Below are 12,417 nucleotides of genomic sequence, written 5' to 3'. Positions count from 1 at the left end.
TTGAAAGCTCTTTGTAATTGCGCCAACGGTGCAAGTCCGGGAAGTGAGCGGTACTCTGTATGAGATAGCTGCTGTACGATGGTTAATACGTTGAGAGAGTCTAGCCGTGCCGATTGCATGACCCCCCATGCCCGAAGGAGCGTGCCAAGGCATGGACTCGCTACCCACCCATATAAGCCCTCCCATCCCCGCCCCTCTTCAAAGTTACTCATCCCTTCTCCAACACACTCTTTCCATCCGCCAGGACCAACAACCAACAGTAGTTTTCGACTCCTTTTCCTTGACCTGTGCTGAAGAGACCCTGGCATCTCCCAGTCACCTGATCACGATGCCAGAAAGCTTCGACAACTCGATCCGTGAGACTGTTGCTGGAGTCCGGTCAATCCCTGCAGAATCATCATCCTTCATCTCTTTCCGTCAACCTCAGACTTCTCCAATCGGCAGAGATTACCGGCGCCGCTACTGGGTTGACGGTCCCGCCGTCCTCATCGAAGAGACAGCCCGAGCGTCCAAGAACCAATTCAGAGGAGACTTTCAGCTCTTCAGATCCGATACCGAATTATCTGCAACACGCGATGTCCGAGTTGCAGGCCCCTCTCGCGCTCCGACCGCTGGCGTGAAGGCGGAGAAAGTGGGTGCCTCGACGGTGCACGGGCCATGTCCGAAAAGGGAAATGTCGACAGGGAAGCGGACGGCTGTAGTAATCCATCAGAAGAGTCACACTTCCTCCGTTGTGCCAGCACGAGGGCTCAAGAGCAACTCTGCAGTCGGTCAAGAGCCACTGTCACCGCCGCGTACGCTGCGGTTCGAGCGATTACCGACGCCGGACCTGCTACCGCTGAAAACGGAGCTCTTTTGCGAATGTTGCATGGAATCCACGAGAGAGAGGTCTGCAAGGATTGCGGACGAGATGCGACGGCTTTAATAGGCTGACAGGCTTTCTGTGTCGAGCATCCTGGGCGGCCGATCTGAGGTCTTGACCAACTCCAACCGGCTGCTTTTAAAAAACGAGCCTTTACGCATTCGTCGTGTCCCATTATGAGGGAGATTTTCTTCTCTGTCAGTCCGCGTTCTTATGGGTCAACCCGGTCTTGTCCTTGGCTGTGGGTCTTTATGTACGCCATTGATATATTGCGGGCTTTAATGGCGTTGTGGATACGGTGAATTGCAGGGCTCTGACGGGATTTTTTTTGCGGGGTCCCAGGTGATGGCCTCAGATGATTTTAATGAATGACATGCGATGGCATGACGTCTCGACGCGGAACCTTACTCGCTTCCGCTATCCACGACGAAGTACTTCCCGGATCTGCATTGTGCATAGCCTAAGACGTCCCAGTCTTCCGCGCCCTTCATGTTCACTAGGGCCTTCTCCTTCCGCCTGATGCGCTTATGATGCTTTCCCAGAACCTCCTCTTGCGCAAGCGCATCTGCCATTGAGGCCATGTTGATCTCAATCTCCTTCTCCGCAGCAGCGGTCTCGTCGCGTATAGCGCGTAGGGGTGCGACCCCGGCGGTATCCACTCGCTGTATCTCCTTGACGAAGTGTAGCTGGGAGGAGAGCGTCTTAAGCATCTTCGCTTCTTCCTCTGGGCTCTTTGGCGCTGGCAGGGCAGAGAGACGGAGTAGATGATGCAGCTGCCTCGACGATATTCTGGGACTGTCCGTTGCTTGTTCTTCCGATGGGAGGAGTGATTGAACAGACCAGGTAGGCTTCGAGAGCATTTCCTCAACGTCGGACGTCGAGTTCGAGGATGTAAACCTAGTCGTAGAACGCAAAAGAACGTATGACAGCGTCGATTTCGGTGGAGGTGCTCGAATAAAGGGCCTGGAACAACATGCAAGTGGCTGCACAAGCCCACATCTATTGCCCAGTTAGCTGTATAGAAACCGATATCCATAGGATGACGATTTACCGCAACAGCATGATCTTTGAGTTCTAGAGAGCTCACCCGGGACAGTGAGGGCAACGTCTCCCGTATACTTGGCTTACTAGACGTGCAGAGTAGTTAAGGTTCTGGCACTGCTGGTTGATGAAGTGAGGTTGATACAGGGGTTCGAAGAATCATTGGCTCGTGCACATTGTAAGGCTGGTATCGATTGGCAGCGCTGCCGCGGCATCCTTGTCCGTGCTGCCCGCTACGCAACCACAAGCCGCAGACACTCGTACAACTACACAACCTAGACGCTCCAGCCCCATAACCGCTACTATACTCCTTCTTATATCCCTTTACGAGACGCCCAGCATACCGAACACTCAGAAACAACAACCACTCGGCACGACCACTAAGCCCCACCACTCTCAGCAAGCATGGCGCAAGACCCGCGCGGTCTGCTACAGAAGGTCAATGTCGCTGTCCCTGCTATCTCTCCATGCCTAACAATCTCAACAGGCAGACAAGACGGCAGCATCGGCGACTGGAGGCTTCTCCTTCTTCGGAGGGCGGACAGAGAAGTTAGAGCAGGCAGTTGAGGTCGGTTCCACACCAACAGGCTAGAGCCCGACTGATCGCGTGAAGCTCTACACACAAGCTGCGAATGCATTCCGGATGCAGAAGATGAGTATGCCTCACAGACCTCTCGATATCCCCTCACCCCAGATGTCAAAGTTAAACCTCCACAGACCGCGAAGCAGGCGACACATTCATGCGAGCCGCAGAAATAATGACTTCTAAACTCTCCGAGCCCGATGACGCCGCAAACACATACGTCGAGGCCTTCAAAGTATACCGCAAGTCTGATCCGGAGGAGGCAGCCAAGGCGCTGCAACAAGCCATCAACCACTGGACAAGCAAGGGCAACCTTCGGAGAGCAGCTACACACCAGCAGAACCTGGCCGAGCTTTACGAGGTCGAGATAGGGGATCAGAAGCGGGCATTGGAGGCCTATGAGACTTGCGGCGCGTGGTTTGAGAGCGACAATGCTGAGGCGTCAGTCACTTCTTGACCTGGAATAGTGCTCGATAGAGATGAGCTGATCTCCGATGGCAGGCTTGCGAACAAGATCTTCCTGAAAGTCGGGGATCTTGCCGCGCTTGAGGGCGACTATTACAAAGCGTAAGAATACCCCCAAAAGAGAAGGCACAACTCGGCACGGGCGGAGAAAACTAGGATTCAATCCACCATTACGTTGGGCTGCTGAAACGGTGTCAGGCCATGTTCTGGCTGAACATCATGCTCTGATCGTGGCCAGCATTAACTTGTAAGAGCTGCTAACACTCCGCCAGAATCCAGATGTATGAGCAAGTAGCGAAGAGCTCCATCAACGTAAGCGTCCTGGCCTGTAGACTTTCCGGTCCCTTACTGACGCCCGCAGAATAATCTCATGAAGTGGTCGGTAAAAGAGTATCTGCTCAAGGCAGGAATATGTCAGCTGGCTACCGGCGTAAGCTCTGCAGCAGCTGTTGCTTTGTAGCTTTGCTGAATCCTATAACAGGACTCCGTTGGGACAAATCAAGCTCTCGAAAAGTATCGCGATCTTGATCCTAGCTTCTCAGCAACTCGAGAATGCCAGCTCCTCTCGTCTCTTGCGGAAGCAGTAGAGCATGGGGATCCTGAAGCGTTCGCTGATGAACTATTCAAGTTTGACCAGGTAAGCTGTCGCATCAAGCCGGTGTCTCTTTGCGACCAGAATCTCTGACAGTTGTAGATGAGTAAACTGGACAAGTGGAAAACCAGTCAGTCTGTTTGCCCCTTGTAACCATCGTTTTAACTGACAAATTTCCCAGCGATCCTCCTCCGAGTCAAGAACCAGATCGAACAGAAGGAGGAGGATTTCTCATAAATTGTCACGCTAGAGTGGCGGCAGCCATCTGATGGGCTTCTTACTACATTCGTGGCGTTGGTGGTAGCAGCGTTTTGGACTATCAAGATGGCGAAGGGAGCAACTGTCGCCGACGTAGACTACGTGAGCTTGTCGTATCCTTTCGACACTCGCAATGGTATATTGCACGTGAAGATTCTAGCCACCGTGCCAAGATCCATGCCACACTACGTCATCAGTCGATGCCCTTGCGCTTGGAAGTGTGTGTCAATACCGCAGGACCCCCCTCCCTTTGAGTCCCTCACAACACACCAATTCCCTGGCACTCAGTACAATTAGACAATTCGAGACACCACCACGATGTTTTCCAACTTCCTCGGCTCCTCTCACGAGGACGAGAAACCCAGCGAAGACGAACAATCGCTCACATCCATCCTCTCCACGCCCGAACAGCGCAGCGACCTTACCTTATTAATCGCCAACTGCACGGCCTCAATGCGCAAGACCATCCTCGACGCCTTCGATCCAAGCAAGACCGGCCAGCCCTCCGACTTAATCTCAGACCTCACCGGCGACGACGCGCTCCAGAATCCCAACCTCGATGTCGGAAACGCCGACGTTGAAGCGCACGACAAGCAGCGCAGCGAGCAGGAGAGGCGCGAGAAAGAGCTTTCGGCGCCAAAGCTGCAGGAACTGAAAAACGCGGCGCTGGCATACTTCGATGAGTGGAGGGACAACGTTCTGCAGCGGGTGGGCGAGGTTGTGAACTCGAAGCACGATGCTACTGCGCAGAAGCACAATGCCCACGCTAGGACCTCCTCGTCACGGTCCCAAACGCACAAGGTCACATCTCACAAGCAGGACGCAAGCGCCGCTGCAACTCTGCACGAGCTGTATCCGCCTGTTGAAACGCCCTTGGCGAGGCTGGAGGAGGAGCACAGAGCGCTCATTCTACACTCAGTGTTGCTCCTACTCCTGAGTCTAGAACATTACTCCGCTCACTCACGAATCTTGCTACTGTACCTGACGAGTAGCCTCAAGCTCTCGATCAACTTCCTAGCAGACGACGAGAGCAAAGTAGCACGCGGCCTGCTCAAAGCCGCCGAGCAAATGAACGCGGACGAAGAGACCAAGAAAAAGGCCGAAGAGAACTCGAGCAGCCGCAAGTGGAAGGTGGGCCTCGCGTCGGTCGCCGGCGCCGCCATCATCGGCGTCACTGGTGGCCTTGCCGCACCTCTTGTCGCCGCAGGCGTGGGCTCTGTTATGGGCGGTCTGGGCCTCGGCGCAACGGCTGCAGCAGGATACTTGGGCACGCTCGCCGGTAGCACAGTACTCGTTGGTGGACTTTTCGGTGCCTACGGCGGACGTATGACGGGCCAGATGATGGATCAGTACGCGAAAGAAGTCGATGACTTCGGGTTTATACCTGTCAGGGACTGGCACAAGCCCCGCAAGATTGAGAAGGAATACCGTCGCCTGCGCGTGGCTATCGGTATCAGCGGCTGGATCACCGATCCGCAGGATGTGGTCAAGCCGTGGCGCGTCATTAGTCAGAGCACCGAGGGGTTTGCGCTGAGATGGGAGCTCGAGGCGCTGATGAACCTGGGGAACGCAATCAAGACCATGGTATCTAGCTATGCATGGAACTATGCGAAGAAAGAGATTATCAAGCGGACGGTGTTTGCGGCATTGTCGGCGGCGCTCTGGCCACTGGGATTGCTCAAGGTTGGGAAGATCGTCGACAATCCCTTCAGCATTGCGAAGACGAGGAGCGAGAAAGCTGGCGAGGTGCTGGCGGACGCGCTCATCAACAAGGCGCAGGGTGAGCGACCAGTAACGCTAATTGGATACTCTCTCGGCGCTCGAGTTATCTATACCTGCCTACAAACGCTCGCCGAGAGGAAAGCATTCGGCCTAGTTGAGTCCGTCGTGCTCGTTGGTGCTCCAACTCCGTCTACGGCTGCCGACTGGAGAAAGCTCCGCAGTGTTGTCTCTGGCCGAGTCGTGAATGTTTATTCAACGAACGACTATGTTCTTGCGTTTCTCTACCGTAGCAGTAGTATCCAGCTCGGCGTTGCCGGGCTCCAGGCAATCGAAGGTGTTAAAGGCGTTGAAAACGTCGACGTTAGTGATCTGGTCAGCGGTCACACGAAGTACCGCTACATTACCGGCAGCATCCTGAAGAAGATCGGCTTCGAGGACATTGATCTTGAGGAAGTAGCAAAGGAGGAGCAGGAGCTGAGGATAGCGGAGGAACAGGAAGAGGAGGAGCGAAGAAAGAAGGAGGAGACGGGCAAAGATGCCGACCAGGAGGCGAAAGATATGGAGAAGGAAGTGGAGGAGAAGAACGAGCAGAGCAGGCTTTCGTGGGCAATGGAGAAGTCGGGGATCAGCTCTGCTGCATCGCGAGTGCATAAGGCTGTCTCATGAGCAGACTGGACTCACTTACACGACTTGAGACCTTCGAAATTCGGATACACGCTTCCATGGGCGATGATAGTACTCCTCTCTCACGCTTATTGAAGCGAAGTGCTGAGGCGCCACATACCGGACAGGATACTGGCCGCGTATCACATCTGCGCCCAAGGCGCTTCAATAATCAGCTCCAGCTCACTATCGACAATACAGCTGATTCTGTCCATTGGATGCTGGTGTCCCTAGCGGCTTCTGCACCCAGCGTGCCGGCGGATGAATAGGGAATGGCCAATAGCACATGCTCGAATATCTAATATCTTATATACACTCACCCTGGTGAAATTGTCACAGAAAGCCTGTCACAGAGTCTAACTATCCACGGTAGGATGAACTGATCCAACTTCCCACTACAGCGCAGCTATGCGTTATCTAAGCAGTCACGTACAGCAGCATGTGAGTTCCGGCAGTATAGAGTCAAGAGGTCTCATAAGCGGAGCGTTGTTCTTCGGTCATCGCAGCGATACCAGCGTTTTGTACGAGCCCTACATATGGTAGCCTCATAAGTCAACCCCGTCTTCATGCCTGCAACCTGCTCGCCAACGCGCCCCCTAAAATCCTAGTGAACAATAACTGCGTACAGCAGGGTTTGTACGCCTGATGAAATCCCACCGTCACCGCCGACACTAACAACGCTAATCCCTTCTTCGGCGCATCGCACACAATATCTCCACTGATACGAACCGACGTCGCTCGGCCCGCCACCGCCGCCGGCAGCGCCTGTGGTACCAGCACTCTGCCAGACTGCTTCACTAGGGCTGGCGAGCCGTTCAGCGTAATACCCAAATGATAAGACTTCGAAGAATCGGCCCAGGGGTCCGCAATCTGTAATACCCCGCGCGCACCCTCTCAAGGGCCGAGGGCGTGTTGCGACTTAGGTAGCTCAGCGCATCATTGACGACGTGGGCGCCCTGGGAGTATCCCATGACTCCAATCCGTATATTCGGGCACGCGCTCACGCACGCGCGAATAACAGTCCGCAGCAGCTCCGCGCCCGCCTGCTGCGAGGTAAGATGGTCCGGCCCAACCGGCGCAGCAGCGTACCGCAGCGACAGGTACTCCGTATCTGTGGGCAAGGCAGCAGCTGCCTCACGGACATAGGCCGAGACGGTCGCGCGCATCTTTTCGATCTCGTTCGCGCCGGTGAGGGACTCGCCGGAGCCGCGCACGCCGATCACCCAGGAGGTCGGGCACTTGGGCGTGGGAGTGGGGGTTGGAGCCGTATCGCGGATGCAGCATTGGATGTTGGTCGAGCCGGGGCAGTGGCCGGCTTCGAAGCGGCCGCCTCTGCAGGGCGTGATGGATTTGTCGAGGCAGGTGCCTGTGTTGGTTTTGCAGGCGGTTTGGATGCAGCAGCGGATGTCGGCCGGGTCGTTCGGGCAGGCGCCGCGGACGGTGAAGCCTAGGATGTATCAGTCATCTTGCGGTTGTGGTCTATCATAGAGGTCTGGCTAGACTGCTCTCACCTGTTGGACAGCTGCCTGTAGATTTGCAGGTGCCGCTGCCGAGTGATGAGCGGCAGACGTCGCCGGGCGCTGCCCAGGATACGCTGGCCAAGGTTGCTAGAACCAGGGAAAAGAGGTTTTGCTTCCACATGTTTGTAGTGAGTATAGGCGAAGCTCTATCTTAGATTGAAGAATCGATGCTAAGGGCGGCTCAGAATGCGTCTGCTGTGTCAAGGACCAGTATTCCGGTATATCCCAGCGGGCCAGATTCATTTATACCACTTCCCCATTCCCCTGCAGCGACAAGGACATCATGTATTCGGGCGGTTGGTTGCCAATGCTGCATCTGCCACCTGCATACCATCGCGTCGTCCCGCTATTGCCATGTGAGTACTCCAAGGGCTGGACTTGTCCCGATAGGTAACAAAATTGCGCCAAGGGGAGTAAACATGGGAGACGGTTCTGAACTATCTTGAAAAAATGTCCCAATCGAGCGAAGTGCCAAAAGTACGGGATCGGGCCATTCACATTGAAGATGGCGGAGTTTCAGCCACAGCCCCAAAACGCGGGGTGTGCCCATTTGGCGAGATGGAAGGTGCAGCTTGATGAACGAACGGTCCTGCTCTTGACGACGCAAAGAAGGAAAACTTCAAGAGATACTCCGGACTCGAGCACAGCCGATTGGGCTTGTCAAGGCTGTGGTGAAATGTGACAGATTCCATGAATTGAGACGTGAAGAGAAACCGTCGCTAGTATTGGATCGAACAGAGGAGAGCGCAGATTGGTATTCGGACTAACTTCTGTTGACAGCCGCTTAAGGCAGCTGGGATTCTACAGTGCATACCCCATCACAAGCCAGTGAGATTCCAGACGTTGAGCAGATGCCCCTAAATAAGCCGCATCACGAACTACTTGGAGGGATCTATGTGCTCCCAGCAACCGCCCACTGAGGACCGGTTTGAATGCCTCTTGTGGGGAGAAGGAGCTAAGTTAGCGTTGGAGGTTTTTCAATATACATCGTTTGAGTAGTGGCGCTGCTGGAAATGCGTGTCTGAATAAAAGGACTGGTTCGGCTTGGAAGTTTCGTAGGGGTTCTGCGGCATACCAGCTCACGTGATTGAGAACATTATGTTCACTCCCTCTCAGGACAACAAGCCCTCCATCTCTACAACGTACAGACATGCTAGGTACTCGAGACTAGAAAATGTGCCACATGCCATCCATAGCGCATTCAGCCTTCTTATTAAACTGCAAGAGGCGGCGAGCTCCTGCATCAAACCCAGCTCAACTTTGCTACATCCTCATACTTGACATCCTTGAGGACATGAATGCGGACCCAGGCTTCGTACTCCGGCGTAATCGGCCGCTCCGGCCCATTGGGGCCACATATCTGCTTGATATCCACCTCGAATAGCTTCTTGTAGAGCTTGTTCCGTTTAGCAGTCCACATGCCCTGCAGAAGTCAGTCCGGAGTGTTCAATGACAGTACGGCAATCCCTCCTCTCATGCTTACCTGCCCAAGAATCAGCTTCTCAAAATCATCGACAAACTGTTCTGCCTCTTTCCAGCTACGAACACGCGTTCCATTGCGCCCAAGGTATTCGTCGAGCCTGTATCCATGCTTTCCCCAAGCCTGCCAGACGATGACACCTTCCGGCCCAACGCCGACGACGAAGACATGTGAAAATTCGAAGTACTCCTGGAACTGACCCAGTTCCTCAAGTTCGAAGATGCACACGTCGGTAAGTGTGACTTGCATCACCGTCGTCGACTTCTCCTTCCCCAGAGCCGCATCTCTCGCAGTCCGAAATTCCTTTATAAAGGATGCAGACGGTGTTTCGCGGATGTCCTTCAATTCCGGCATTCCGCCCATGTGTCTCGATTGAGACTTGATCGCGTCGTACATGCCTTCTTTCGAGGCGGCCAGTATCATGACCAGTGTTGCAGCGAGCTTGCATGAGGTCCAGGGATAGTTCTTAATGTACTCAGACTCTGGTTTCGGCTCGGTGGTGCTCAGTTCGATCTTGACGCGCTCTTCATTAAGTTCATAGATGCCCTCCATCGCGACGTTTTCAAGCGCCGCGAACGCAAATGACGCCATGCGAGTTCCCTGCTTGAAGAAGGCTTCTACTCGATGTTGGAGCATTCTGAGAGGCGAGGCATCCGGCAAAAGGGCATTCAGGTCTGCGAGTAGGTCTTGGACCTCGTCGACTGGCTGGAAGATTTGGCTGGCTTGAGACCCGCCAGTCGCTGGTTTTTGCTGCTGTCGTGCATCAGTGGCTGATGATTGAGCCGTACGGGCTACAACACCTTCGTCTCTCACCCTTCGCCTACCTGGCTCTTCGTCAATATGTTCAGCAGGTTGTGCACGCGTGGCAGTACGCTCAGTAGAAGCGTAGTCTCTTGGTCGCCCTCTCCGGTCATCGAGGGGGAGCTGACCAAGCAGCTCGTCGGCCGCCTCTTGATCTTCAGAATCTGCTGTTGCGAGCCATTGCTCAATTACCGCATTTGCTTCAGGTTGATCTCTCGAACGCGTCGTGCAGAGAATTTGCAAAGCTTGATCGCTGGCGGCTCCAGGCGGCGAATCTGACCCGGGGGTGGGATCCATGAATCTGTCAACAGACGAAAGCTGGGGTGATTATTGGCGCGGCAGCTGCTTGCGGATCTCTTGCTGGCAGTCGTAACACGTTGCAGCCCTTTTAAGTGAAATTCAAACTCTCTATTCGCAAAAGCTGACGATGCGGTTTGTCACATCCTGCTTGACATTTGAGCATTTGTGACAAAGCCACCTGTACAGACGGTGATAGGAAGGTAGAATGATAATCATTCACACTGGCGATGCTTGCCTGAATACAAGCACATGAGCAGAGATTAACGGAACATTACAGAACTGTGATGTATGATCCTATCAAGCGCTCTCAGGTCCTCGACTTGGAAGTCTCCAACGGTACAACTATGAAAAGGCGTCGCATTCACATGTTCCTCCCTCTAGTCATGCCCTACTTCCTTACGAAAGAACATTTGCGATGATGGAGTAGCGGTGGTCCTTATTGAATGGAACGAAGGCGCGGTCGGTGCCGGTTTGATTCTTGCAAACTGCTTCGCTCGCGTAACCCCTTGCAACGAAGGAACCCTGGGCAGGTACAGATCTGACTATGTGAGGTGACTCATGGAGCCATCTGCTGCCAAAGCCAGGAGATGTAAATCCATTTATGCCGGTCGATGATATTGAACCAATTCCATGTATTTGATATCACGCTTCAATGAGTTGTACATCCTTGTGATCTTCGTCTCAATATGGAGGTGTTGCCAGCTATCCAATCCAGTGACGTTTGCATTGTCCGGGTGCCAGATGAGCATCAGCTGCTGGTAACGCTGCTCGGATTCGGTCTCAAGTTCAGCCTTGGTAACCTTGCCCCACTCGAAGCCGAGACCTATATAAGGATCTGGGTAGGCTAGGAAGGTGAAGTTCTGTGGACCATAGCCGCAACGCGAGAGTGGAAAGAGGCTACGTTCAGACTTGGACTCGGGTGTTGGTGGTTGTGTCGATGCCGGCTTGAGTAGCCGAGGCGGCCAATTTTTGGTGTGAAAATCGGGATCAGGATCCTCGATGTCGTCTCGCTCGAGCTGTGGCTCTAGCTGTTTGTACATCTCGTCGATTATGTGGATGATGCTCTCGTGCTGCCAGATTTCTAACCCAGTAACTCCCACCTTGTCCGGGTGCCATAGGCGCAGTAGCTGCCGTCGGTGACGCTTGGCGACAGTTTTACTACCGCTACCATACGGCCTTCCGTCTAAGCCAAGGACTGCACGAGCGTTTGGGGAATAGACGAAGCTAAAGTCCTTTGCGCTATAGCCGCAACGAGACAGTGGAGAAAAGCCCTCCTTGAACTCTGGTTCGGGCTCCGGCAGTGGAGGCGGGAGATCTATTGGAACGGATGCGGACGGATCGGTGAGCGCCTTACTTGTAAACTTAGACAGTATCAGGCCGGCGACAAATACAAGCAACAAGGTAGGCGGATGCCCTCGGCGGGGTGGAGCGTGGCCGTTTTCCTCGGGGGCAGGTCCGCAGTCGCTCTCTTCCCATTGTCAGTATGGCTTTCGTTTAAGCAGACCCGAAGGGATAAGGGTAGGTACCTAAAGAGGGAATGGAAGAACCAGGGTCAGAGGGAGCACTTGATATTAGAGAAGAAGCGGAGGAGAGGGACGGAGATGAAGAGCCGGAGTTAGAAGGGACATATGAGGCTGAAGAAGCGGAGGAGAAAAATAGGGAGCGAAAAGAAGGGGGTGGAGGAAGAGGAGAACCCGATACTGCTGTTGGTGACAGTGACGGTGTGGCTGCAGCTGTCGTTGTTACTGTTGAGGCCTGCGACGGTGATGCTGGTGCGAGTCTCCTTGGGCGGGCATCGGCTGGTGGAGAGACGGGTGGGAACAGCAACAACCGCCGTCCTTGGTAATGCACACCAGCCCCGGTCGACATGCTTGGAAATGTTAGTGACGGCACAACATTAAGCGCGTCAGAGCGCGGCGGTTGTTGTGTACACTCTTAGTTTGGGGTGAGATCTGAAATGCGAACAAAGAAATACTATCCAGTCCTGCAACCGGCTAGGATTTACTCTGAGTGGAACTCGTAGTTCACCTCAAAGGATATGCTCTTCTTTGTATCAGGAAACCAGAGAACCTGCGTACTTGGCATTTCACAACACAAGTCGGCGGTGGAGCACTTAGCAGAGGTCTCGTA

At 54.1% G+C, this 12,417-nt stretch overlaps 6 protein-coding genes across 6 annotated transcripts; 2 read left to right on the top strand and 4 right to left on the bottom strand.

Moving 5' to 3' along the window:
• Window positions 1-1,266: 1,266 nt before the first annotated feature.
• W97_03794 (uncharacterized protein) lies at window positions 1,267-1,722 on the bottom strand (the record flags this gene model as incomplete). The annotated part of the gene is made up of 1 exon (XM_007781688.1): window positions 1,267-1,722. The coding sequence occupies one exon, from the start codon at window positions 1,720-1,722 to the stop codon at window positions 1,267-1,269; it is 456 nt and encodes a 151-aa protein (XP_007779878.1).
• A 586-nt stretch (window positions 1,723-2,308) lies between these two features.
• W97_03793 (uncharacterized protein) lies at window positions 2,309-3,780 on the top strand (the record flags this gene model as incomplete). The annotated part of the gene is made up of 10 exons (XM_007781687.1): window positions 2,309-2,341; window positions 2,391-2,471; window positions 2,517-2,559; window positions 2,621-2,927; window positions 2,988-3,053; window positions 3,224-3,263; window positions 3,313-3,381; window positions 3,433-3,588; window positions 3,646-3,673; window positions 3,725-3,780. 10 exons carry the CDS (start codon window positions 2,309-2,311, stop codon window positions 3,778-3,780), a joined length of 879 nt encoding a protein of 292 aa, XP_007779877.1.
• A 339-nt stretch (window positions 3,781-4,119) lies between these two features.
• On the top strand, window positions 4,120-6,189 carry W97_03792 (uncharacterized protein; the record flags this gene model as incomplete). Its single annotated transcript, XM_007781686.1, has 1 exon — window positions 4,120-6,189. The coding sequence occupies one exon, from the start codon at window positions 4,120-4,122 to the stop codon at window positions 6,187-6,189; it is 2,070 nt and encodes a 689-aa protein (XP_007779876.1).
• An 812-nt stretch (window positions 6,190-7,001) lies between these two features.
• On the bottom strand, window positions 7,002-7,827 carry W97_03791 (uncharacterized protein; the record flags this gene model as incomplete). The annotated part of the gene is made up of 2 exons (XM_007781685.1): window positions 7,002-7,633; window positions 7,698-7,827. The coding sequence occupies 2 exons, from the start codon at window positions 7,825-7,827 to the stop codon at window positions 7,002-7,004; spliced, it is 762 nt and encodes a 253-aa protein (XP_007779875.1).
• Window positions 7,828-8,949: 1,122 nt separating this feature from the next.
• Window positions 8,950-10,284, bottom strand: W97_03790 (uncharacterized protein; the record flags this gene model as incomplete). The annotated part of the gene is made up of 2 exons (XM_007781684.1): window positions 8,950-9,129; window positions 9,190-10,284. The coding sequence occupies 2 exons, from the start codon at window positions 10,282-10,284 to the stop codon at window positions 8,950-8,952; spliced, it is 1,275 nt and encodes a 424-aa protein (XP_007779874.1).
• Window positions 10,285-10,886: 602 nt separating this feature from the next.
• W97_03789 (uncharacterized protein) lies at window positions 10,887-11,327 on the bottom strand (the record flags this gene model as incomplete). The annotated part of the gene is made up of 1 exon (XM_007781683.1): window positions 10,887-11,327. The coding sequence occupies one exon, from the start codon at window positions 11,325-11,327 to the stop codon at window positions 10,887-10,889; it is 441 nt and encodes a 146-aa protein (XP_007779873.1).
• Window positions 11,328-12,417: the final 1,090 nt, after the last annotated feature.

Source organism: Coniosporium apollinis (assembly GCF_000281105.1).
Source record: "Coniosporium apollinis CBS 100218 chromosome Unknown supercont1.16, whole genome shotgun sequence".
Classification (NCBI taxonomy): Eukaryota; Fungi; Ascomycota; class Dothideomycetes; genus Coniosporium; species Coniosporium apollinis.
Note: the sequence above shows the minus strand (reverse complement) of the source record. Positions and strands in the feature narration are given on the sequence as shown.